Below are 26,516 nucleotides of genomic sequence, written 5' to 3'. Positions count from 1 at the left end.
CCAGTCATTGTACAGCATCCCCGAAGGCAAAGGGTAACAGACAGATTTCAGGAGGACTAGCACACCTGTTCCACCTTTTGTGAGGACACGCGAAGCACTCAATGTGTGAATTAATGACTCCGCTTGGAAACGAGCACTCAAGTTTTCAAAGGCAATTAAAAGACAATTGTGAGTTTTTAACAGTCATTTAGAAGTAAAAGAAAAAAGAAAACATCTTAATTGTCCCACCTGAATAAACAAATAACATGTCTTAGAGCTCTGAAATATCCTGACAAGTTAAACGAAAGAACCTCTATATTTTCCACTGAAGCAGAGCTGGAAAAATTGAGGAGAAAGAAGCCAAGGCAGGAAGGCCGAAGGAAACAATGAACACGTGCTGAGAGTTTGATTAATGATCTTTTTGCCATTTGCCACTCATATGTCTGGCAAGAGTACACTGCTGGACCAAAGGCACCGGCAGCATCTGTGTGTGGCCAAACACTCACCTTATGACAGAGAAAGAGAGAGAGAGAAAAAATTTGGTCACAGACATAATGTAATAAAGGTCATGAGCAAAGTAAAGCATGTATATATGTTTTTTTTTATTATTATTATTATTATTATTTATTTATATCAAGCCAATTCCATAAACTTCTGGCACTAAAAAAAAGGTCTAAATATGAGAAAAATAATATTTTCAAATATACATTTGCACAATATTTGATGGTTAAAAACTGAGTTAAGAACATGTTAATTCCGGAGAATCTTACTATCACAGTAAATACGCTGACCATTAACTGAAATTAACTTTAAATAGGTGTTCTGACCTTTATTTTTATTTATCTTGCATTATCCATAATTGTCAGGGTAATCACAGATTCATGTAAATCAACAAAATGTGAATGTCGTTGAGCCGCAGCGCTCTAAGCATATTGCACCTGAAGATCCTGCTCTCTCTGAGAATAAAAGTTTGTTTGTTTGGTTGACAAGAGACAAGGGTAGGAGCGGCTCATAAAAAACATGACAGCCTGATTTAAAACTTTAATGAATACACACAGGTAAAAACAGCACTCTGCACACACACACATTGATAAGAAATTCCAAACTACTTTTATTAAATGAGAGGCTAAAACAATTACAAATATAAAGATTAGAATCTAATGTCATAACTCATCTACCCATTAAACTCTCATCTCTGTCCTCATCGCAAACATCGCCTCTGCTCTATGGTTGTTTTGCTTCCAGGATCATCATTCCACAGCATTCAAATGAGTGAGATCATAGCTCATTACATCAAGATTTTGCAAGTTGCTAGCAACCCTTAAATTACCCAACAGACAAGCTCTTAAGCATGGACCAACATGTAGACACCACAAACACTTTCGACTGAAGTCAGAAATACAAACTGCCTCTCGACACAAAATGTCTTCAATAGGGAATTTAGAGCTTTTTAAATAACAAGAACAACCCCACTTAAGAGAGTATCACCTGTTAACATAATTTTCCTTTCTAAAAAAAAAATCAGTTAGGAACAGTAAAGCTTTGAATCTAACCGAGGGTCTGTCTGGGTTAGAAAACCACCAAACGTGATGGCTGAATTGCCCCAACACGCCATCGGCAGGGGAAGTGTGTGTGTGTGTGTGTATCATCTGTGAGGGTGTGAGCATTCAGCAGAGAGGGCAGCAGCAGTCAGGACTTGTGTTCACAGATTAACAACAATGTTTACTGTGAGTAATGAGCTTATGTCACTTATGGAGGGATTGAGCGAGGCTGCGTCTTCTCGCTGTCTGTCAGGGCCGATATGGGTGTTTGGTAATATGGTGTAATTAAGAGTCTGCAACCGAAGACAAGAGACTGATTTCTCTCAGTGAAACCATAATAATGAGTGGGTGCTGCCTGACTGTCACTACCGAGACAAACTAGTACAAACACCATATACAAAGGCAATGCGTCTTGACAAAGCTTTTGTTTGTGAGCATAAAGTTGCTAAGTCTGTTACTGAAATCCTTTGGTACACAAAATAAAGCTTAAAGTCAACTGAGCTGAGTATGTTTGTGCTCTTTGTGTAAACCAGAACGGCACCAACTTTACACAAGTACTTCTATCACAGGTGTACCTATGCACTGATACAAACCGATCTTATCTGATATTGATACTATATTAGCACAGGTGTGGCTGATACAGAATGTCATCACAGGTAGGTGTTTGGCTCAAATCTATGTTATGGAGCCTTTCTGTGTGGAGTTTGCATGAATGTTCTGTGAATGCTTCCCTCAAAGTACTTTGGTGTCCACACATAGTCCAGAAATATCAAAGTTAAGATAGCTGGTGACTTTAAAGTCCCACATTTAAATCCAGTTTCATTAAAACTGTCTATTTTGGTCCTGTGATGAGCAGTCGACTTCTCCAAGATGTTTCCTGTCTCTCAAATACTGACTGAGGTTTAACCCTTTATGTAGACGTGCATTTATGAACGTACCCACAGTGGATGGAAAAAGAGCTGATGGTAAAAAGAGACACATTTACTCAATCGCACTCACAAATGCACACAGTTATACACGGATTTGTATATTGTTAAGCATTTTTTGTAAGGTTCCTTGCCCAGGGAAACATCAACATGCGGCAGGAGGAAGCTGAAATTAAGCCTAAACTTTCAGACTACTCTTCCCATAGAGCCACAGTCACCCAGTTTTTTGTTGTTTTTTTTTCTTTTTTTGGTGGCTATAGTGTTAGCAAAAGTAAATCGTCTTCCTTCAGAGAAAAGGATGGTAACAAATGAACTGAAAATTTTGTGATGTGTATCATCACTGTTTTTGTTGTTTATTCTCATAAAAAACAAAATCTTTTGTTTTTGCTTTTACAAAAGCATGACAAATGATACCTAAAAGCAATAATGTTTACAATATAGCAACTGCAATGGACTGTTTGAATGCAATATTGCATAAAATATGGATGGATGTCATATTTTAAGACTCATCCATACCCACTCTGCATGTCAAAAATGTATTCACCCAATTGGATGGCCTCCAACTGTCCACGATGTTCAAGTCTTATATATATTTTTAGTGTTTGAGATGCTATGGCTGGCAGTAATTTTAAGGAAATAAATGTTATGGCAAAAAAGGAAAAGAAATGTAAATTAATCTTAAATCTATAATATAAGTTTCAACAACTGTGTTGTAATTGCAAGTTTTCCTGATATCATGCAGCCCTAAATCAACCAACAGACACCAATAGAATTGTCTGTTAATTTTACTATGTTACAAATGTCATGTAAAAATCATAACACGTAGTATTATGCCTTATTGTTTTGTTTAATGTAGTTTTTTTACTTAAACATAGTTTCAAAAACAATTTTGACCGCGTCTTCAATTTAGAGCATTATTTGTTTTGGCATAATAACAATCTCCCTTATGTAACTACATATTTAGACAATTGCTTGGAGATTTGATAAAGATCTGAGGCCATCAAATCTGAGACTCCTTGTGTAATTATCCCGAAGAAAAACAACATACAGCAATATGTTCTCTCATGGCAAATCACTTAGAATTAACTGAAGAAGATTCCAAAAGAAAACACACAACATCAACGGCTTCTGATAAATTATTAAAGAAGATCAAATCTGGATCTTCAAGGTCGATTACTGCCTAATGTTTCCCTCGAGGACATAGCAACAAGCGCAGCAAGATTGATGAGCTTAATAAATATTTAGTGTAATTCCTGGTTACAGACTTCTCACCTCAGTGCTCAACTCACACAAACCAAACTAATCAACACAAACTATTCCAGCTTTGTGCGTGTTAATTGTTGTAAGCCTCGTAACAACAAACACGACGAGGGCCACTGTCAATCACTCACCATGTAGATAAAAATTTTAGTAAATAACTGAGCACAAAATCCAGATAAAAAGGATAAAGTACATGATGTAAAAGCATGAGTTCATTTTTCAACCAGAATATTTGGTTAACTCTGTTTACACTTTAGATGTCTCAGTATTTCATTTTTGACTAATTTCAATTCAATTTAACAATTTAACAATAACTGACATTTACCCTCTCAGTAGATGTGTGTGAAGAAGTGACCAGTTGGCTCTGTAGTGATTTTCAAAAAAAAAAAAATCTGTTATGAAAAAAATAAATAAAATAAAAACAACTTTTACAAATCTAAGACTTTGTATCAACAACTAAATCTTTAGATAGAACTTCAATTCTAGATAATTATGTTTTACATCTGTAAGAACCTATAACTTCATGTATTTTAGCCAAGAAGGTGAAAATGCAAGAAATAGAGCACAATTTTATCTTTGTCATCCATCTATTGCTGAAGTTGTAGTATAAAATTAAAAATGAGAAACGTGTAGTATAATAAAAAGTTAAGAACAGCAAAAAGGAGAAGATATATCAAAGGTAGCATTATTTTGTAAACTGCTGTCTTTGCCATTTCCCATCACATTTATCTTCCCTGTATATATATATTTTTTTATTTTACGATCATAATTAAAGGCAATGAAAGGAAAATATCTCTTTGGATATTTAACATGTTGGTGTTACTCACAATAGTCCTCCATCAAAACAAGTATTTTCCTTTCCTTTATGATTTTATTGATGACATTTCAAAAATGAAAATAATTAATTGAAGTAACTGTGATGCCAGAGGAGCACATTAGAGAACATTTCATTCTCACACATTTGTTTTATTGCTGATAAAAGCCATGACTCAAAGCCACAAAGGAGCTGGAGTGGCTCACTAGTGCCATCTATAAATCAACAAAGTGAAACTGCATCTGCAGTTTATTTTGGCTTCGATGTAGGAGACAACTCAAAGGAAGACAGCTGAAGTGGAATATTTGGGGTTTGATTTAAGACACAGATGCAATCACATATAGCTTTGTGATACTATTTATTGACTCCTTATATTTAGTTAACAGACCTCAGAAAACTCCCTCTCCGTTCTTCCTGTTTCCCTTTATCTTTTCTCCCACTACATCTTTCCATGTGTTACAACATCTAAAAGAAAAAACAGAAAAAAGGTCTGACTCATGAGTGGAGCAACATATCTGACCCACAAAACAACTGCATAGCATTCCCTAAGCAGACCTATTTCTTTTGGCACATTCGACTATTCCCCAAAAGCCAAGTTCACTCTCAAGTCCATCGAGGCCGAAGAGGCTTTCTTTTATGTAGGTCTAACCCATTAAAATTAGAGACTGGGCACAGGCTTCCAGACACTTGTGCAGCAAATTATTTTCCAAATGAATCCTATTGTATTCAATTCCATCCCACTAAATTCCATTCAGTTCAGTGCAGTTCTATTTATTTCCACCGTATCCTATTCAGTTAACTTCTGCTTCATTATTTTCCAGTTAACACAACTGTAGTCAACTTAATTCTATTCAGTTCAATTCATTTCCATTGTTCCCGATTCTAGTCTACCCAGTTACATTCAATCATCTTCCGTCAATTCACTCCTATTCAGTTCCACTACATTCAATTTCACTTAATTCAATGATTTTCTACTCAGTTAAATTCAACTACCACCTACTAAAGTACATCCCATTCAGTTGCATTCAGCTCAGTTCAGTTCAGCTCAACTCAATTCAGTCCCATTTCTTTTCCATTCTGTGTTCCTCATGTTCAAGAAAAACCGGCAGGTTGTAATGCAAACAGGCCAACAAACATATCGACAGCGAACAAACAGGCCAGACTTTATTGGGAAACTGGGTGTTAAATCTTGTGTGTTTCTCTGACACGGAAGCCTCTTTCAAACCCTGATGGGGGAAAGTCCAAACAGTAACCAAGAGAAAGAATTCTCCATATAGATAATGGGATGATAGTAATCCACTTTAAGTAGTTATTCACATCCAGTTGGATACAGAAGATAAGAAGTCTGTCTCCTTGGTTTGATCAGTTCTTTGTCTTCAAAACTCACCAAACATAAGACCCTAAAAACTTGCACCCAAGTCTCTAACATTGCCCATTCAGTTCCGAGCTCTTAAAAATTTAAGGCGTCTTTTTTTTTTTCGTGTTCTCATTCCCATTCCCTGAGCAAACCTATTTCTTTTGGCATAATATACATATTCCCTAAAAGCCGAGTGGCCCTCAGTTGTGTCACTTTGTTTGTGCGTTAATAATTCAGACAGTCTCCTGTTGTGTCTGCTGTGACAGCTGCAGGTGGGAAAAAATTGTGTGTAGACGGCAACAAGGGTTTTGTTCGTGCCCTTCCTGTGAAGCGCATCACTTGGACAGCACAAAAGGATTGCTCTGAACCTTCAGATGCACAACACATTAGCAAGAGCACTTCCCCATTTAAGAATGTTCCTCATGCATATTTCAGGAGTGCAATTACCAGAATACTTTGTTCTCAAACATAAATTCATCATCTGTTGTTGTGACTGTTGTTTTCTTTTGTCTTACCTCATCTGAGCATTTTGTTTAAAGAGAAACATTTCCTTTCATTACACCTATGTCATTAAGTGTAAGCCTCCTGTCCAACACCCTCAAACTCAGTGCTGTTTAGTCTGAAGTATTTTTTACCTTTAACTTTCAGCACTCTGTTGTATTCTTACCACAGCATGATGGGTACACTGAGCTTAGACCAACTAGATATTTCCAACAAATTTCCTTTAAGATTTTGGTACATAATTGCTGCAGATTTGTTGATAAATCCATGATGCCAATCTTCTGTTCCAGCATATCCTAACGGTGGTGTTTTGGGTTGACATTTAGTAACTGGGGAGATCATTGGAGTATGGTAAATTCACAGTACTGTTTTTTTTTATCCGATTGAATAAAGGTTTAATAAAAACATTTTATAAAACAACATTAAAAAAAATGTTAAACTAGTTCCAGACGATTTGAACCTGGGCCACAGTGCTTTGTCCGGCTGGAAGAAGCCATCAGAAATGGAAAGGCACACCTAATTGTACAATAAATAACAGGATTTGAATCTGACTGTGTGATTATATTGTTTCTATAAAACAGGAGCTTATAATTGGACATTACTCTCTTGTAAAATCTTTTAAATGAGTAGTTTGCATGATGAAAATAACCCAAATTAATTTGAGACGGGATTTTAAGAATCCCATCTCAATGGTAGTTTCCATTGCATGGTTTGCATTATTCTGAAGGAATAAATGTTCTTCTTGGAAATGATTATTCTTTTTAATGTGAAACAAACACTGGCCAGAGTAAGTAGTTGAATTCATAGTAGACTGTCAAATAGTAAGCCTGTCTCTCATGTAGGTATAAAAATACATAGATTTCCGAACTGGGAATCACTCCCAAGCACAAAGATCAGACTTCTTTCCAGAGTAAAGGAAAAAGTACAAAAGGCCTTTCTGTTGTAGTTGGAGGATACTACAGCTGGTTGTCTCTCATGTACTCCACAGTTGGTTCAACTATTCCCTGTCCACCTCCACCCATGCAAAATTAGAAAACAACTTCAATTCTGTTGCTGATAATGACCCTCTTTAGCGGAAACCAGCACCCACACATCCTACGTCAAAGCAGAAAAGAGGCTTAAGCTAAAAGGAATCAGGAAGGATTCCCCGTAAGGCAGAGCACTGGTGGGAATGAGACAGAAAGATGCCGAGTAGCTGCTGTGTGGAATATGCAAGACGCCACTTCTGTCAGTAATCTAGCAGGCTGGGCTGTTCGGAAATGGGCACCGTGGCAAGAACAAAACCAGAGCAGGGTTTCTTTGTGAGGACACAAATAAAAATGAAAACCTTGTACAGGTTACGGGGATTTTCTGGCCTGTTTCTGTGTGTGGCCCAACGATGTGGGAGGTGAAAGAACAGTCTTGTCCTTTTACCACAAAGGATGTGGTGAGCAGAGTCATCCATTCTCTCCCATCTCATTCTGTCCTATTCGCTTTTTCTCTTCCTTTAAATTCACCGACATCTTATTATTATTGTTATTTTCTTGCTTAACATCTTGAAAACAAAAAATGTGAATGCACAATTTGCATTAACAAGGATGTGAACAAGTGGAAATGAATTGATTTTGTTCCCCACGTGTTTCACCATCCTCATACAAATTTGTTAACTTTTTTTTTTTCTTTCAGTTAAATTTAAGGGATTAAAAGTCATTTGAAGTCATCTTAATTTTGGGGATTAGGCCCATTTGGACTTGGAAAACAACCGATTGACATGTAGCCTTTAAGTTTGTGAAATAAAAATAAATCAGCTTTCAGTCCTGCAACCAGAAATCTCTGCTACAATGTTGTACTGCCTTATATCAAAAAGTATGGGACATTAAAACTATTATAATACTAGGAAATACATTAATACTATATAAATTATTTGTACCTGTTATCACCGATATAATTTAGTCAAAAAAAATCTGATTCGAAATCTCTCTGAGAAAAGAATGTAGAGACTATGTAACCATTTTTCAATGATGGTAGCTTCCAATCAGGTACTAAACAGACTTCTGCCTTCAAGTCAAAGCTATCATCAATATAAACATACTGTAGCCAGAAGAAAACTGCTGCCATCATCAAACAATCAGCTAAAACTCCAGCATCGTAACATATTTTAGAGTTAGCTTATACGAGCCAAAGCAGAAAGCAAGGGAAATGTCAGAGCAAGCAGTAATTTGTATTTATTTTTTTAACAGGTCATTATTTTTTTATAACTCCAAACCAAGAAAGAGGAATGATACCACAACTTAGCTATTTGCCAGCTGACTGGGCTCTTCCAGTTATACTGTGGTTTACAAAATGCAATGTCTAAATTTAGACTCAGGTTGAATTTTAAATAAAGAACAGCTATTTCTCAAAGTTTCAAGCTTACATTACGAGAAATGGCTCTTTGCTTTTTATGAATGGTCTGAGTCAGTTCCTGGCTGCTCCAAAAAGATAAATGAAGATCAGTTCTGTGTGGAGACTCTGAATTAGATCACTAGGGGACATAGGCGGTTCAGGCGGATCATCTGGGATCCCTGTAAGGCTTACTTACAGACAAAGACAACACTGTTATACAGACTGACCCATTCAAGAACATTTTACTTCCTGTCCCACCAGCCTTCAGAGGTTTTTTGCATTTCAGATGCTAGCTCCCCAGAGAAGAAGAAATGTTTATTATAATGTCAATCTCTGTATTTGGGGAAAAAAAAAAAAACATCTGGAAAACATTCTTTCACTTTTTTCTTAACTATTTTGGTGGTATGATTTATGTACCATTGGTGTCACATTTCGCTTGAAATGCAGCATAAATGCTGTGGTTTGATTAGCAAACCAATCCATCAACAGCACAATGTCAGTTCAAGTTTTACGTTAGAGCCTCCAAACCATGTTTTAAATTTTCTGGAACACCTTCATCTTTCCAAATTGACTTTGAGAAAAGTATTTTTCCAAAGCCCATCATCGGCGATATCTCATCAGCCGTTTGTTCCCAGACTCACTTTTCTAAACACACAAATGACATTAGAGGGATTACAGTGCCATAATGAAAATACCAGACATTTTATTTCTGTATAAAGCCACATGAGATGACAGGAGGTATGTTTCTGAGATCACGCTACCTTGACGTGGCTCTGAGCACCCAGGTTGTAGATTTCTGTGGGCTTCACCTCATTGATGATTTTCACCAGACAGGTGCTGTCAGTCAGGTCACCATAATGGAGTTTCATGTCTTAAAAAGAGTAGCATACATGTGTTTTTTATTATTATTATTATAAGGTGTATGGACATGCTATTTTGAATATTTTATAAATGTATCTTCATTAATATCTTAGAATCATTTAAAACTCAAGAGTAAAACCCTTCAGTGCTGTTTTAAATAGATCAGAAAATGACCGTAATCAGAAAAAATGACTTGCTGCTCAGTCTAATTTCACAAAAACAATCATTTTAAAACATTTTTGCTAAAAGAATTACTGAAATGATTTTCATGTGTGGATAAAGCATACATTCAAATGGGGTAAATATACATTTTGTTGAAACTTGTATATAAAATTTTTTTTTTTAATTTTATGTTTAACAGTTGTTCATAAATTGGTGCTAACTGGTTTACAACTGCGACCAATAGTGCAGAAGTTAAGTTTTACAGATCAGCATTGCTATTTCATCTGACAATTCACAAGTTTTCATCGAAGAACAATTAGAAACAAAACAGAATACTCACTGCCCTCCGTGTGCGTCTGGGGGTTTTGGTAAAGATGCTCAATCCGACCTGTGTTGAAGGAGCTGGAACGCCGCAAAATACCATGAACCTGAGGAAAAAGAGAACAGATAGGACTGAAACTGCAAAGATTTGGTGGGCTTATTCATATGGAGTATTTTTTTTTTACTTTTTATTATTACTTACACAGTTACACTCCCTAACGAGTTACATATTTTCGTCACAATTTTTTCATAAATTGATATCTATGAATTGACTTAATTATGTGATCTAAGACACAACTAGTAAATACAATTTCTTCATTTTATACAAGTTATTCTGTAAACCATAGAAATGTAAATGTTAACCATAGAAAATATGGGACCATTCAAGCAACCTTTTTGGATGTTACCATTTCTTAATCTTAGAGTTTTTTTCTGGGCTTGTTTAGCCCTAAAGACATCTTAGTTTGTATTTTATTTTATTTTGTCATTTTATTTGTCTTCAGAGGCTTTAGAATTTCAATTTTAGGTCATTGAAGCACTTTTAGCACTTATCTAAGTAATTAACCCGTGTTGTACAATTTAGTTTCAAATGAAGAACCTTAAATTTAAATGTATACTTATTTAATCATTTACAAATCAATAGTGCCTTTATAGACAGTAGTTTTTTTTTGTTTGTTTTTTTTTTGTTGTTTTTTTTTAAGTAGAACTGTAAAGCCAGGATGTTACTTATGATGCTGTCAAAAATGTGGTTGCACCTAATTTTGGTGCTAGTTGCCTAAAAAAAAAAAAAACAGTTTGGCACAACCAGTGTCAGCCTGCCCTGTAATGGAGAGACAGATTCCTCCAAAACCTGGTAAAAATTATAATTTCTTTAAACTGCTCTCCTAAATAAGATTTGTTTCTATAAAGCCAGACATCTTGCTTGCTTTTTAAAGAAAAATGTCACACGAGTATGAAAAGCTGAGAAATAGAATAAGCTTGTTTACTTTGCTTCATTCAGCTTAGCTTTAATTTCAAGAAGTTTTCTCAAACAGTAAATAATCTACATTAGAAAATACTGATAGAACTTCAGCTCGGTGTTTAGTTGTTGCCGTCTGATCTGTGATCTTTCCTCCACATTCAGTAGGGGGTTTATGAGGAAGGTCTGCTCAGGGAAGATAACAGGGCCTGCTCCAATGGGAGTCCATTAGTGGGAGGACACTGTGGCCCGACCTCACTTCCTTTATTCACTGTGCTCTTCCTGCATGCCTCTGCACTCCTCTTTATTGCCACCCTTTCCCCCTCCACACCGCCTTATCAGTCAACCCCCTCAAGCTGGAGCTCATCCACTTCCTGCCTGCTGTCCTTGAGCTGGGCAGCAGATGGCGCAATTGATATAAAAGCAGATTAAGATGAAGGTCAGTGTTTCTTTAATCAAGTTATAGTCTTTATGCAACTCATCTAGTTTTTGCTCATCATTACACACATTTGAATTTATTTACTTATGAAAATATTCTGTCTTTTTGTGTTGAATCTAAATGTTTCTTACGAAACAAATTTCAGTACCAGTGTGGTTTCATTTACCAAATGGGAAAAGACATGCAAGCCATTCCGTCTTCTTCTTCTAAACAAATACTATCCTGGTTACTTCCAGACTAGTACTTTGAAATAACCTAACATGAAGTATGCTAAAAAAATCTCAAGGAGATAAAGATGACGAAACAATGGGTTACAAAGTCATTTCTAAGGCTTTGGAACTTCAGTAAACCACAGTGAGACCCATGAAAAAAAAGAAAACGGAGAACATATGGAACACTGATGACCATTATTAGAAATGGCCACCCTCGCAAACTTAAAAAAGCGTTGTGGGGGCGTGACATGGCGCAGCGGTTAGAGCGGGTGCCGTTTATTCAGAGGTTCCAAAATCAGACGCGGACGTCCCAAATACGACTCCTAACCTCGGCTCCTTTACCGCATTTTACTCCCTTCTCTCTGCCTCCTTCCTGTCAGATTGCTGTTGCATAATGACCACTAGTGCCAAAAAAATTCTTTTAGTAAAAAGGCTTTCTGAAACTAGGCGGCCTGATATGAAAAGTCATTGCCCCCAATACCACTCAATGTGCCATTCAGGATGGCAATAACTGCCATTTGGCATTGTCCTTCTTTAATAAAATTGTCTTAATTCAGACGCATCAGTGCCTTTTGTAAGCATGAACATGATTGGCTTGGTCAATCAAGCCAGTAGCTGCTCAATCAGATTTGGATTTTATTTTTACCAATTCAGAGAAGCACATGCTGGTGTACAAGCAGTAGTTTAGATGTTCTAGTTTCTTTGGTAACCTCCTGAATGGGTCATTGATGTTGGTGTAATTGTGGGAGGCCACTCACTTCTTGGAAAGTTCCACCCAGTTCATGTTTTAACTTTTTATAAATAATGGCTATTACTGTAGGTTGTTAAAGTCCAGTAACCTTAAAAAGAACTTTGTGACCCATTCTGTTTACTTTGTTTAAGCCTACTACGTGTCGTCAGACAAGTTCCATCTCAGAGTTTTCTACAGTTCTTTAAGTAGACTGACCTCATTATTTTTCCTCAGGTTATCTGTACCTGATGTCATAAGTTGTTTGGGACCAAAAAGGCAAAAGAACCCTTAAGAAATCTGTTAGCGTCAGATGAAAATTGATGACGTCACTTTTAATGCTGTATGATAGCAACAATTCCCTGAGAGTTAGTGGGACCCTTGGGTAAGCACCACGGTCAAGGGTGAAAGAGCTCATCCAACAGGAGGGTCTTATCAGGGCGAGGTGTAAGAGAACCAGCGTCTGTAAGAGCTGTCAAATCACCATTCCCCCTGGAGTTCCCACAGACAGAGGTGGCTGGATGCTGCTTATCGAGGGAATGTTGCTGTGTGGATGTTGGCTTTCATGACTATCGACATTTATTTTTTTTAATGCGTCTGTGAGGACGTCTGAATGACTGAAGAAAAAAAGATCTGTTTCTTTTTAAGGTTGCAGCGTGTGACCCGTCACTCTCACCTCATAGCCTTTGGCAAGTAGGAACTCAGCCAGGTAGGAACCATCCTGAAAAGAAAGACACAAGACTTAGGAATAATGCAGACAACTAGAAGAATTTGTAACATATGTACATTACTCTGAACAAGTCAGTAAACACCATAAATGTAAAGCACATCACAACACAACAATTCACCCTTGACTGACCAAAGGGCAATCATGCCCTCATGTCAACCATATAAATGCATGAAAGGAACTAATAACTCACAGAAACATGAACCACAATAAAACGATAAAAGATAAAGATAAATGAATACCCAAAATCATTTCTTTGCGTGAAGCAAGTTTTCAATACGATTAGGTACTTTAATACACTTTAATACTCTTTTTGCTAACTAAGATTATTTACTGAATGATTGTCTCATTTGATGAAAATTCATAAAAACCCGTAAAATATAAACAAAAATTTTAAAGAAAATGATCACAGTACAGTTTTCTAGGGCAGGTGGAAATTAAACACATATTTTTATTTTTTTTTTTATGTTAGGTTGGTGCAAGAAATTATTGATGATTATGAAACACAATAGCCAGATTTAGTGGCATAATGTTGCCCAGAAAGGATCGTAGTACTTGGGGGGGAAAAATGACCATAAATTAATTCATAATTCAGTTGTTTTTTCCACATACTTAGAAACCAAATTATTTAAAGGTCAATAAAATACAATGACATCTTTAGTGGTGTTGGAAACGACCCTTAGGAAAGCTGTATGACACAGCCCAGCAGTGTCATGAGAGTCATGGGATCAGATGCAGCATCCGCATGAATCTGGAACTCTTGGCTAACCTGTGCATGAGCAAGCACTGTCAACAAGGTCTAAATGCCTTACCACATCTTTTTTTTCCTGCTCAAACTTTCCAGTTGCACCCTCTGAAAGACTCTAAGAAGTCATAGTATTCATCTATTGGTAGCTTTCATCAACTGCATAGACAAACACACACGTATGCATACAGTGGATCACAAAACAGCCCTGTGTTTCTCTTCTTGTCCAAGTCTGAAGTGGGTGATCAAAACAATCTGCTCCGAGCTCTGACAAGCATCGACACATTTGGGGTTATATGAGGTCCTGTTTTGAAATGACTAAAATTAAGTTTCCCTGAGACCTACCAAGAGATCGAGTTTTCAGATGACGAGGTGATTTGAACTCAGTCAAACACATGAAAAATGCAACTTGAGTGTTTAAAAAAAAAAAAAAAAAAGAAAAGAAATAGCAGGTAGCGATGACAAAAAAAATTAATAAATCAACAGATTGTGGGTGGTAGAGAAAGCCAACAAAATCAAAAAGTTGTAGACATGAACTCACAAACTTATTTATTTTGGATTTCAAAATAATACAACGTGCTAATGTTGTATTGAAGAAACTGACCTCGTTGTCGTGAAGAGCAATATTTCTAGTCTGAATTTGACTAGATTCAGTAGATGCTAAGGCCCAAAGCTTGATCAAAATATACAAAATATTCTAAAACACTTCATGTGGCTTGTGGCTGTAAAACTTCTCAGGCATTTATACCTAAAGAAAACTTTGTTGTCAGATCTTGTCATTCCAGATGCAAACCGCAGAGTCCCCACTAGATTTGTCTAAAAAGGCAGAGAACTCTTCATGTACTTGCTGTGTGCCAAAAAAACGTTTTGCAAATCTTATGCAAATACTTTGAATGATAATTTTCTTCAGCAACTGAAGAAAAATAAAACAAAAAGAAGAGCAAGACATCTCTCATTTCCCCAAGGAACAATCCTTTGTGGTGTGAGAAACGGATCGCTTTAAAAGAACAAGTAACGTGAGGATTAGAGCGTAATTAACATAGATTTTAGTACCTGCCTTCAGTTTTACGTTCTTATGTTGTCTTTTCAGGATCATTCCTGAGATCTGCAGGTTGAGCAGCATGAAAGTTGGTTGGCACGGATGCTAAAGCCGTTTCTGCCTAAAGCAAGGGTGATACTCTGAGCATTGGTACACTCATCCATCCAAGCAGCGTTCAAAGCTCCAGCTGGTGTCATGTTTTCCTGTCCTTGTGCCAGGGTCAAAACGTTCCATGCAAGTACAAAACGGAAAAAAAACAAGCTTAAAGTGCTGCAGCTCTGCCTCTAAACAAGAAGCTCCTTTGAGGCCACATTATCCCATAAAACCTGGCTTCACCTTCTTGTTTCCTGTTTTGGGGAGCTGTGTGCTGAAAGCCACAGAGGCAGACATACACACAAATACGTAATGCAGTCACCTGTCAGACCAGCGGCCACACCACAAACTCACTAAAAGTTCATTTAGGAACGTGACAAAATGATAACCTTGCTCTACAAATAAAAGTCTGGTCAAGTGATTGAAGAAGAGCTTCAGTGGCTCAAATGGGTCATAGTCTTATCAGAAGCTAAATATATAAAACTCTTTAAGTCATTAAAAAGATATTGCCTGCAGGAAATGCAAATCAAGTTTTTCTTAAAACTTAATAAATCATGAAATCTGAACAAGTAAAGGCAAGCACAGATAAAGTGTGCAAAATAAATAGGCAAGTGAGCATTGTGAGCATATATGTTTTATTTTACAAACCGTAGCTGTAAAAATAACCTGTCCTCTATTATTTTTATTAATGTTTTATTAATACATCAGCAATTTGGTAAAATATTTAAAACAGCCACTCAAATTTCCACGAGTCTGGATAAAACTTCCAGTACCAAAAATGTAAATTACATTTTCATTTTATGAAGGAACAAAGACCAGGTTGATTTAGACATGAGAGATGTATATTTGTGAATAAAGCAGAGATGATTAAAGAAATAATGTGAGAGTTGGCTGCCCTCTCCTGGTATAAAAGCAAAATTGGGAAAATATAATTTTTAATACACTCCCCTCTGTGTGGCTTCTGATTCACAATCAGGCCACCTGTCCATCACTGAGGAGCAAAGGAGCCAGCATAAAACACTCCAAACTATGTCCAATATGCAAGGAACTCTGAAAGTGTCTGCAGCCATGAGGCATACATCTATGTAAACACAGGAGCCAGGCGTCCTTCAGTCCATCATTGTGTGCAGACTGCAAATGAATCACTGTAATGTGTTTTCTTTAGACCGCAGGCAGAAGCTGGCACACACGGCAGCAGTCTGTAATTATGTCCGATACGGCGTAATGACGCTGCAATCACAGACCTTAACACACACCGCTTTGGATTTCTAACCATATTAGGACATTGTACCCACTTCCACTGATGTTAGAAATTCCTTCTGTGACCAACACCAAAACCAGCCCTAATAATTAACCTAAGCTTAATCTGTTCCCTAGCCATCACCAGGCTTTGGTCCCCATAATGTCCATTGGTCTGAACAAGGAAGATGACACTATAGGTCATTACAAATCAAGAACCAAACTGACTGAAGGAAGAGATATCCGTTTAAAAAATTATGACAATTACCAGTAAAGAAATTGAAGGCATTTTGAGCTTTAGCCACTGTTCTTGTTTGATCAATCACCAAGATTATTACTTCTTATACTACCACCTTAAGGTAACCTCAAAACTTGATTAGATGAACCTTCAAAAATTCTAATTTTGAAGGTAAAATATTCTAAAATCAAAAAGGTAGTCCAGGAATATATCTCAGGTATGAACCATGTGACCAGTAACAAAGCTGACATGCTAAAATCTTTTTTTTTTATTTTTTTTATCCTCATAAGAACTAGCAGAGCCCCTAATTTGTATCAGTTATAGTAAACTTTTGTCATTCTGCACACTACACGTCTTGGCGCGGTTTGTGCTTCCCTTGAAGTGGTTAAGAAAAACGGGAAGAACGGTGCAGGATGTGCTAATGGACACAAATCTGGCTGAATGGACTGGGTAGAACTGGTTAAAGTCACACCAAGAGAAGGGATTAAGGGGGCAAAAAACCTAAACAAACAGCACAAATGCACTGAACTCAAGGCTGAAGGTGAAATTAATGCAAAATAAGGAAAATCCTGGAGGACAACAGATTTGGAAAATGCTTTTTTTCCACCAAGACAATGACCCTAAGCATCCAGCTAAAACTACACAGGCATAGTTTGAAGACGGCAGGTGGATGTTCTGGAGTTGCCCAAAGCCCAGATCTCAACGTGATAGAGAAATTTTTTTCAGGAGTTGAAAAGGGCTCTTCACGTCGGACCACCACGTAACGTGACAGAGCTTGAACGGCTACAAAGGGAAGAATGGAGGAAAATTACTGCGTCCAGATGTGCAGTCTGACTTAGATCAGTCCACACAGACTTTGTGCTGATTGCAGCCAAAGGTGCATCTACTAAATTATGAATATTTATGCAATCACTTATTTGTGTCTGTAAATATTCATTATTTTGTATTAACCAGTTTTCACTTTGACATTAAAAGGGGTTTTCTTATTTTTCTGTCAAAGACGACTAAATTTATTGATCAGGATTGATTTGTTGAAGCAATAAAAAAAGGTAAAACGTTCAAGGGAATGAACACTTTTTAGAGGCACAGTATTTAGTCACCACATTTCTACACTAGTAGAAATGTGGTGACTAAATATCCACTTATGAAGAATCAGTCAGGATGCCACTATTAAGTCTCTAACAGCCACTTAGGAAAATTTGTTTTTAATGCATAATGAAGTCATTCAAGTATTTAGCATATCTTCATTGCTAAATCTGGGTTCTAGTTTCTGGCGGTTCACCTATACAGTCCTCGTCACACGTTTTTCAAATTGTAAACTAATGAAAACTAAGTCAAAAAGAAGTCTGTCCTAAAAAATAAGCTAAAGCTGGATCTAAAGCAATTCTCCCTTTTGGGATAATGTGGTGCGATGGCAGCATGGAGAGCTCCCCCAGAGCATATCGCTCCTTCCAAAGTAATAAAGTCAGCCATTCTCACTTTCACACAATTCTAGACTTATGAAAACATACTTATGAATATCATGTTGCCTTTCTACCATGAGATCAGCCAAGAATATTATGCTTTGGAACTTTAAAACTGCCTGCAATTTCCTGTGGTGGAAAACCCCCTGAAGAGTGCATTTTGTTAGGTTACATTTATATTGTTGATGAATCAATAAATCTAGTTTGTACAAGACATCTAATCTGCTAGCAAACTGAATGTAACATTTTTATATAAAACCCAATCACTTCTTCCTTATCTGAAATGTAATCCTCATTAAAATGTTCCTGCTTAGAAAATAACTGAATCTATCAAAGGGGAGTTGTTTTTCTATGATGTTGGTAAAATAAAGTCATTTTTAAAGATAGTTGTGCCAATTGTCGTAGAAGCTGGTTGATGAACTCCACTCTTAAGGCAGCTAAGGCAAGCGCGCAGCTAATTCAGATTTTTACAACTGCAGCTGAACTCGTATCTACTCCTGCATCAACAGAGGCTGCCAGACTTCTGTCAGAGGAAGAATCAGTCTTTAAGGAGCCTTCAGCAGCCATTATGAGCAACAGAGGAGATGTGTGCATGGATTCTTAGCTTTATGATTATTATTGCTGGCACTTGCTCAGAATTTATCCTGTGTTGCTAACGGTGGAGCGGATGGAAGGAGGCGAGGAGGGAATGAGTGGATTAAATAGGAACAAAGAGGGAAGGGTGAACAGGAGTAACATCAAACAGTTTGAGGGGTCAAGACTCAACATATTGATGTTTTCTCAGACAGAGTGGAAAAGAGATGTTTAACAGCTCAAAGGGAGAGTAAAGTTTTATCGTCGCACAGAGAGCTTGAAGCTGTCCTTTCTGTAACCCTGAAGTATCATCCAGAACCCCCCTGCACAGCCCTGCTGCTACGGCTTGGCACGCAGGTGGTCTCCTATAACTCACACCATCTCGGCCCCAATACTTCACACCGAGACAACGCTCAGAAATATTCAGAATGAGCAGCATGCTGTCCTGGAATTTATGAACAGTAGTTAGCGCGGTGATTTACGGATTCGCCGTGACTCCTGCGGGCCCAATGTGTGACTTCTGAGATGGTGTATCCAGATGCCTCTTGCATGAGCTCTCAGTATACCTCAGTAATGCCATGACGGGAAAAATAAAAATGAATTAATGCTGTTATTCTTCTTGTCTGTTAAAGACGGCGAGGGGAGATGGGGGTTTGGAAAAGCGCGGCTCAACACGGGAACGTGAGACTTTCCAGGAGCTCCGATGGCCGCCTCTGTAGGGCTGCATTCTGGGAACGCTCGAGTGACGGCTGCTGCTTCAGACCATAGCATTTCCTATGGCTTGAGGCCTATTTGCTCTGATCATCATCCGCTACACACAGACATGTGGATGCCTCAACACACTGCACATGCTCAAATGCTCTAACAAGCAAATAAGAAATTTTGACAGACAGATGTTTTCTGTATTCACTTTTTGAGCAATATTGTGAAAAATGAAACACTAATACAATATATAAATAACATTTGGTCTTTTGAAAATATTCTTTAAAAAGCTAACCCTAACTTTTTTAATGAACACTGCAACTCTTGTGATTTGCTGTAAGGACAAAAGGTTATTATTTTAAAGCTTACAGGTGGGTTTTAGAGCTACACCAAGAGAATTTCTTAGTTTTAATTATGAGAAAAATATCATAATAATATGACAAAATAGTCATAATATAAGCAGAATAAAGATGCGATGTTACCAGAGGAAAAACAAAAATTACAAGAAAAACTGAATTTTTCTCGTTCTAATGAGGAAAAAGATTCAGAGTTGTTCTGATCAATTGTGACCAGACTGGCTAGTCTGTGGTTCTTTCTTCTAAATGGACACAGTTGTTTGTCCTTTTACTACTGACAATCATTTCATGCTGATGTGTTAAAAGATTTTGTATCCCCCTATTTGCAAAACACATGCTAAAGAATAACTTCACAAAATCCTCAACATTCCTCAGTTTAACGCTGAGGTATGACTGCTTGTTCCGATAGGATTTCTCATAACATTACTAGTTTGTTCTTATAATATTACTATTTTATTCTGGTAATATTCTGATTTTACTTTGGTATTATTATGAATTTATTCTTGCAATTTTTTTTAAAACTAATTTCTCAGAGTCTGGCCCTAAAACTCTTCTAAAAACTGACCTCAACATCAGTGCAAACTGAATTCGCCTTAGGGTTTTCTTTGTATCAATAGATTATAATTTTTTACTTTTTTGACAACGAAATTAATGTAGAAAAATTTAATTTGAAATCTGACTGATCAAAAACCTTATTTAATGTTTGGCTAATGTCTATAAAACATTTTATTTTAAGTAAATCAAGTTAAGTGGGCATTGAACTTGGATCAATAAGGTTATTCTAACATTACTTACAGGTTTACATACAATGTGAAAAAGTAATGTTACAAAAATCTCCACAAATGTACTCACAGTTTGAACTGAAAGCACACCCAGCCGTTTTGCGATTCTGCAGCAAGAGTTTAGATCAGAACCAAGAGTTAAAGTTTCCTTTTATGTTAAACTCCTGTCCTGAGCTTTAACACCCTCAACTTAATCTAGTTAACGAACCTCAGAGCTTCGTATTTTCTGAGAAGACCGATTCACTTTCAGACTGCAGGTTTACATGTGAGTTTCAAAGTAGAATGGGAGGCAGATTGAACCATTTTTAGTCTCCTTTCCTGTGATTCTGATTCCAGTTTTAATTAGGGAGACATACACTGTGCTCACTTGAACTTTGTGAAAGATTAAGTCAAAATCTTCATCTCAATGTTAATCTGTGTAATGTTGAAATTGCAAATTATTATATTGAGGCAATAACAGGAAGCTGTGGGTTAATTGTAATCAATCATAACATTTTCCTGATATCATGCAGCCCTGTGGTCTACTGCAAAGGTTTAGTTTGAAACAGTACTTCATAAGAAAGCTTAAAGTTATGACTGGATGAAATGAGTTTATGCAGCTCTTGCCTGCTGCTGACAGGTTGGATGAACTGAGCACCTTTAAATTCAAATATCTCTTATCACAATACAAATATATTAATGCAACATGATTGTCAATTTGTGTTTGCGCTGCAACATTATTCCTGCTGAAAAAATATGTTCCTCTCTACTGTTAGTTACTGTGTGGTTGACTGACCCTGTCTGTCAAAAGGTGGACATGAATTGGATCTGTTTATTTTGTAACACACGTTGAAATGACTTTTCCTGCAAATAGATTCAACATAAAAGGAACTGAGTCCAAAAGAAGAAATGTAAAATATGCATAAAAACAGGACCACTCTTTGAGAGGACACAGTCTTGATCTGGATATTTATAGAACGCAGCCTGGCCTCACATAAGAGTAAGGCCTATTGTGAAAATAAGTTATTCATTTAGTAAGTGAAATCACATTGACAAAACTCCAGCCCCCAGTTATAAAAACATCAAGAACAAAAGTCACACAGGTAACATAATGCACATCTATAGATATGAATGGGTTGCAAACTGCAGCACCTCAATCCAGTGTTGACAATCTGTCTCCCCCATTTACAAACATTTGTAGAAGTACTTAATTTATTGAATACTTTTCTCTTAATAAAAAAATGTTTCAAAACAAAGCATGTATAAATTCAAATTGATAATATTTGAATGTTTTAAAATATACAGACCATTACAAATCTGCCGAGCAGCTTAAACTAAAGATGATTAAAAAGTAGTTCTGTGAAGGAACATTTGAATCTGCTGCCCCCAAGTGGCCAAATGATGTGGATTAATAAACCTATTTTTTTAACCATTGCTTCTTTTAAATCCACCTGTTGAAGTTAGTATGCCAATCATTTTTATGGATTTACCTGAACTTTGACTTTACAATGCAAATATGGGGAAATAAAATAAAACCACTCCATCATAAATTTAGCATTTTATTGTTGTATTGACTTCTTTTTAAAAAGAAAAAAAAAATAGGACAATATTTTTTATGTCATCTGTGTACAGTCTTAAATGATTACATATATTTTGCCATGACTATTTTCTTTAAGGATATGCGACATAAATATTGGCTTTAAACTGTAAGCATTTCCATTGTACAATACTGAAATTGGACCATCCAGTAGCACAAAAGACAGCTACTCATCATAAATTAGCTTCAATGTTTCCAAATAAAAGCCTGCTAGAGAAGACACATTCAGATTGCAATAATATTGTGAAAGGCATGAATAGATGGATGTATGCATGCATGCATGAATGAATGAATGAATTAATTAATTAATTAATTAATTAATGAATTAATGAATTAATGAATTAATGAAAAAGTATAGTTTTTCATGGTGGGAAAGCTTGGTGAAATGGCCACACCTCTAACAGTGATCGGACACTGAGCTGCTTCTAATCCCCCAAACAAAAGACTAACACAAAAACCCCTTGAAATAAGACCTTGTAAACATTTTTGCCATGAGGTTTAAAATCATCACAAGTAAAAATTTATAAAAAAAAAAAATAATATTTAAAACTATGCCTTTTTTATTTCTACCTGCCTAATATTAAACAAACCGTGCACAATTTTATGGAAAATAAACAAAGTTGAGAACCCAAAACATAAAAAAGTGGCTCAAACAATTCAGTTATTACTGAGGAGAATTGCAAATTGCTAGTTTTCTGATTTTATTGTTTTCTTACAGGGCAAGAAGAAAGTTTTAGGGAATGGGACGCGAGTCCCTCTTTCTTCTAAACTGTTTGCTGTACTGAGCAAATGTTATTCTGAGTAAAATTGGCGAGATGTTTGTGACTTTATTTACGAGTGAATTTGGAAACTGAGTTAACACAAGAGAAATTGTTTTCAGGAGCCACATGAAATCATAAATGGCCCACAACCCGCACTTTGGACTCCAGATTTCTATTTGACTCAGAAAACCAGAAATTTTTCCTTTTTCTTTTTCAATATTTCCTTTTTACATGGGACATTGAGAAGTTATTCTGAATTGCTACTATCAGTTAAGTCACAAGACAACTTACCATAATTTGTGTATTATAGAAACATCTACAAAAGTGCAGTGGTCACTTACTTTTTAGTCTTAGAAAATACTTAAGGTGATGTTATAGTTTCAAGATTGGCCAATCGCTGCACGTTATCCAAACCTATCAGGGAAGCTACTAAAATTGCTGATTCTTGCAAAAACATATCAGAACACACACAGGTTGTTTGAAGAAGACCAACTTCAGCAGATGCCCCACCACACAACTTGCAGAACTTTAAGAATCTAATGCGAACACCTGGAGCCTGATTCAGCATCACATCTTCAGGGGCCTAGTGGAGTCCATGCCTCAACAGGTCAGGTCTTTTATTTGACTGCAATCTGAGCAACACAATATCAGGCTGGAGTGTTCTCGCTTCTAAACACGGTGAATAATTTGAATCAACAGACTTTATTTGCTTCTTGGACATGCTGTTTGTCGACTTCAACCAACTATAAGTGTGTTCAAGAACTTAAAATCAAATGAAAGATATAAAAGCACTTCAGCAACTATATCAAATATAAAACCGGCCATCCCTGCACAAAGTTTTATATCTTTTCAACATGAGATGAGCAAGCAGATGCAGCATCCTGGTTCAGGATGCAACAAACTCAATATCAAATATATCAATGTTTGCAACAAGACTGACAAGAATTAAGTCTTTTTTTTTTTCTTCTTTTTTACCGAGTTAACACAGCGTCTTCTTTTCAATGACTGTATGGCAATGAAGACATAAAAAGCACTTTTTAAAATGAACTGTAGTTTTCTTTTTGGGATTTAGGAACAATTTTAATTTTCACATAAGCACGTGCCTTAAGTATATTGCTTTTGGAATATTTGCTTTCAACCACACTTCCACCCCACAACCAAACCGGTAAACCTGTTCCCATCCCATCCGGGATGTTCTGTGACCGGTTGGAGTGTGCAGTGATAATCATTTCCTTGTTCCGTCAGAGCCTCTTTAGAAGAGACACGTAATGTTACTAAAGCTACAGTTAAACTTGCACTCTGTCATTAAAACGCATAACGCTGCAGTACTTTACTCAGAGAGCCTCAAACAGACACGCAACCACGGAATTACGATTTTCTTAAGAGAACGTTAACATAAGCATACAGAGACTCCCTGGAAAATTTACTTTAACCCATTTTTCACATCTTTCACAGACCACTCAGTGCCTGAGAGCCTCCAGCTTCAGCAGCAGGATGTTACCTGGCCGGTGATGCCGGTTATGATAGCCACATTCCTCTTCTTTACATCCTTTCCGTTTGCCGAGGAGCCCGCCTTTGCAGCGTCGGAGCACTGAGCCATGTCTTTCTCAAGTCTTGACGGTTCGCTGCGCCAAAAATACAACCGCTGGAACCAAACGAAGGTGAGTTCGTGTTGGCAGCAGCCCGAGATCCAGCGAGCCTCCTCAGCATCCGTAAACCTATGACGCAAACCAATCAGAAGCCAGCAAGTGGGAGGGAACTTTAAGAGGCCGGTGTCCGGAAAGGCTGTTTATCATAGCGCCCCTAATGGAAGGGAGGATTAGCTACATCCGTACCGCTGTCATTGCTGGGACAAATCAGTCATATTTGTAGGATGTGTATGGAAGATCAACAGGGCCATTGAAAACATAATAACTATTCTGACTTTAATCTCAGATTTGTCATTTTATTGTCTTTATATAAGTTTAAAGTCAGATTTCTTTTTTGCAGTGGCACCAATTTTCTTCTGTAAAAAATAGTGCCAATATAGAGGAGCAGCTTGGGCCATATCAAGGTCATTGATGTCCTTGATATGGCCCAAGCTGCCAAAGCATTGATATGGCATTGATAATGATGACAGAATGTATAATGACAGAATATAGGTGCATTCTGTCTTTATATCAGTGACAGAATGTACTGATATAAACAGCCATTAACATTTTTTTTTTCTGTTCAGTTAGTACTTCTTGAAATGTAGCAGTTTTTAACATATTTCTACATTGATGTAATTTGGTCCTATACAAATGAAAACTGATTTGATTTGACTGATAAAATTATATTTAGGCACATAAATGTTATCTTTAAATGTCTGTTTATGTGACACCTTGCAGGACCACAGAAACTGTTATGGCAGACCAGATTTTTCCTGTGGACCTCAAATTTGCCACCTGTGCATCAATGCATCTATTTATTGGCAATATTTTTCCTATTATGAGTTGTTATGAACATTTGAATGTTACAGACTATACATTCCTGCTTTTATGAAGGAAGTCACACTTGCTCACGATCCAGTTGCATTTGATGAGCAACATTTACATCAAAGTCTTGATTCTTTTCAAAAGATTAAGAAAATAAATTTCTGCAAAAATCAGTTTTTTTGTGTGTATCATTTATTTCCTACATTTACTGTATTTAAATCTCAACATTTCACAAGAAGTCTTGAAAAAGGTGTCATAAATTCAAATAAACACATATTCAAAACACAAAGCTTTTAAATTCAAAATAAATCATCCAACAACTCAGTGTCTTGCTACTCCGCCACACTAAGCTGTGCATTATACTTTCAATGTATGTGCATGACTATGTGAAACCACGTTTGTGTCCTCTGAAATAAAAACATCACATATTGAAGAAAAGATTTGCACTTCAAGTACAATCTGGCGCTGAACCAGTAAATAAATGAACATAAGATTTCACTTCAGTCATAAACAAGTATAAGTCTTAGGTAGTAACATGTATTTATTTTTGCCTTCATGGAAGGTGAGCTGGGTACTCCAAACTGCCAAAGCCAAACAAGCAGGTGGGATGAATGCACACTGAGGTCAAGGCAGTCTACAGTGAAAAACACCAACAGTGATATAAATGGGGCATTAAAGCTGAGATTTTCTCATATTTAAAGGAGACTTTTATGCAATACTACAATATATACACAATATAAATTGGCGGAGTTAGATTTCAAATTGCCTTGACGAGAAATAACATTATTATGCTACTTATAAAATAAGATAAAGAAACACATGGATTTAAAAAAGAAAATAACTTTTTTGAATTTGTTTGGTAACTCTTGGATGAACAAAGGAGAAAAAGTGTGCAAAGCACGCCAACGCCTGCAAAAAAAGAAAAGCAACGTACCTGTTAAAATGTGCTAAAAGAACAGTTTTTCATTGGCACATGGTAGGTATCAAAGTGACACATCCTGCAGGGTTTTACTTTGGCAGTAACAGTATTTAATAAGAAAAAAATCCTCACTGGTTTAGGCAAAGTTCTTTGAATAACTTTGCAAGTATACAGTGCGGGCAGCTTTAAAAGTTCAGACCTAAATAGTGTGCAGCTACGCAAAGGTAAAGATGTGAGGCAGAGAGTAATAATCCAGTGGCAACTCAGGTGCAGCAGTATTGGTCCAGTGATGGGCCCCAGGGCCATACAGTGTCACGAGGCAAACCAAGGGCCTGGTTGTTTCTGAAGGCGAAACTGTAACAAAAGCAGGGTAAGAAAGAGTTTATAAACTGTAATTTGCATTTTATAGAAAATATCTAAATGAT

At 36.8% G+C, this 26,516-nt stretch overlaps 2 protein-coding genes across 4 annotated transcripts in view; both read right to left on the bottom strand.

The window, feature by feature from the left end:
• Nucleotides 1–24,446, bottom strand: part of gmds (GDP-mannose 4,6-dehydratase) — a 184,412-nt gene extending 159,966 nt beyond the window's left edge. Inside the window, exons 1-4 of the mRNA XM_007570971.2 lie at nt 24,218–24,446; nt 13,099–13,143; nt 10,106–10,193; nt 9,504–9,613 (exon numbers count right to left, since the gene is read on the bottom strand). Coding sequence (XP_007571033.1) covers nt 9,504–9,613; nt 10,106–10,193; nt 13,099–13,143; nt 24,218–24,316 — 342 coding nt within the window. The 5' untranslated portion in view covers nt 24,317–24,446. The remainder of the gene's footprint in view (nt 1–9,503; nt 9,614–10,105; nt 10,194–13,098; nt 13,144–24,217) is intronic.
• Nucleotides 24,447–25,342: 896 nt separating this feature from the next.
• mylk4b (myosin light chain kinase family, member 4b) overlaps nt 25,343–26,516 on the bottom strand; it is a 29,600-nt gene continuing 28,426 nt past the window's right edge. For all 3 annotated transcript variants that reach the window (XM_007570968.2, XM_007570969.2, XM_007570967.2), the window contains one exon: nt 25,343–26,445. The gene's annotated coding sequence lies outside the window, so the exon portion shown is untranslated. The remainder of the gene's footprint in view (nt 26,446–26,516) is intronic.

The sequence above is a fragment of the Poecilia formosa genome, unplaced genomic scaffold, assembly GCF_000485575.1.
Source record: "Poecilia formosa unplaced genomic scaffold, Poecilia_formosa-5.1.2 Scaffold271, whole genome shotgun sequence".
NCBI classification, from domain to species: Eukaryota; Metazoa; Chordata; class Actinopteri; order Cyprinodontiformes; family Poeciliidae; genus Poecilia; species Poecilia formosa.
The sequence above is the reverse complement of the archived record's forward strand: the minus strand, read 5'-3'. Positions and strand labels throughout refer to the sequence as shown.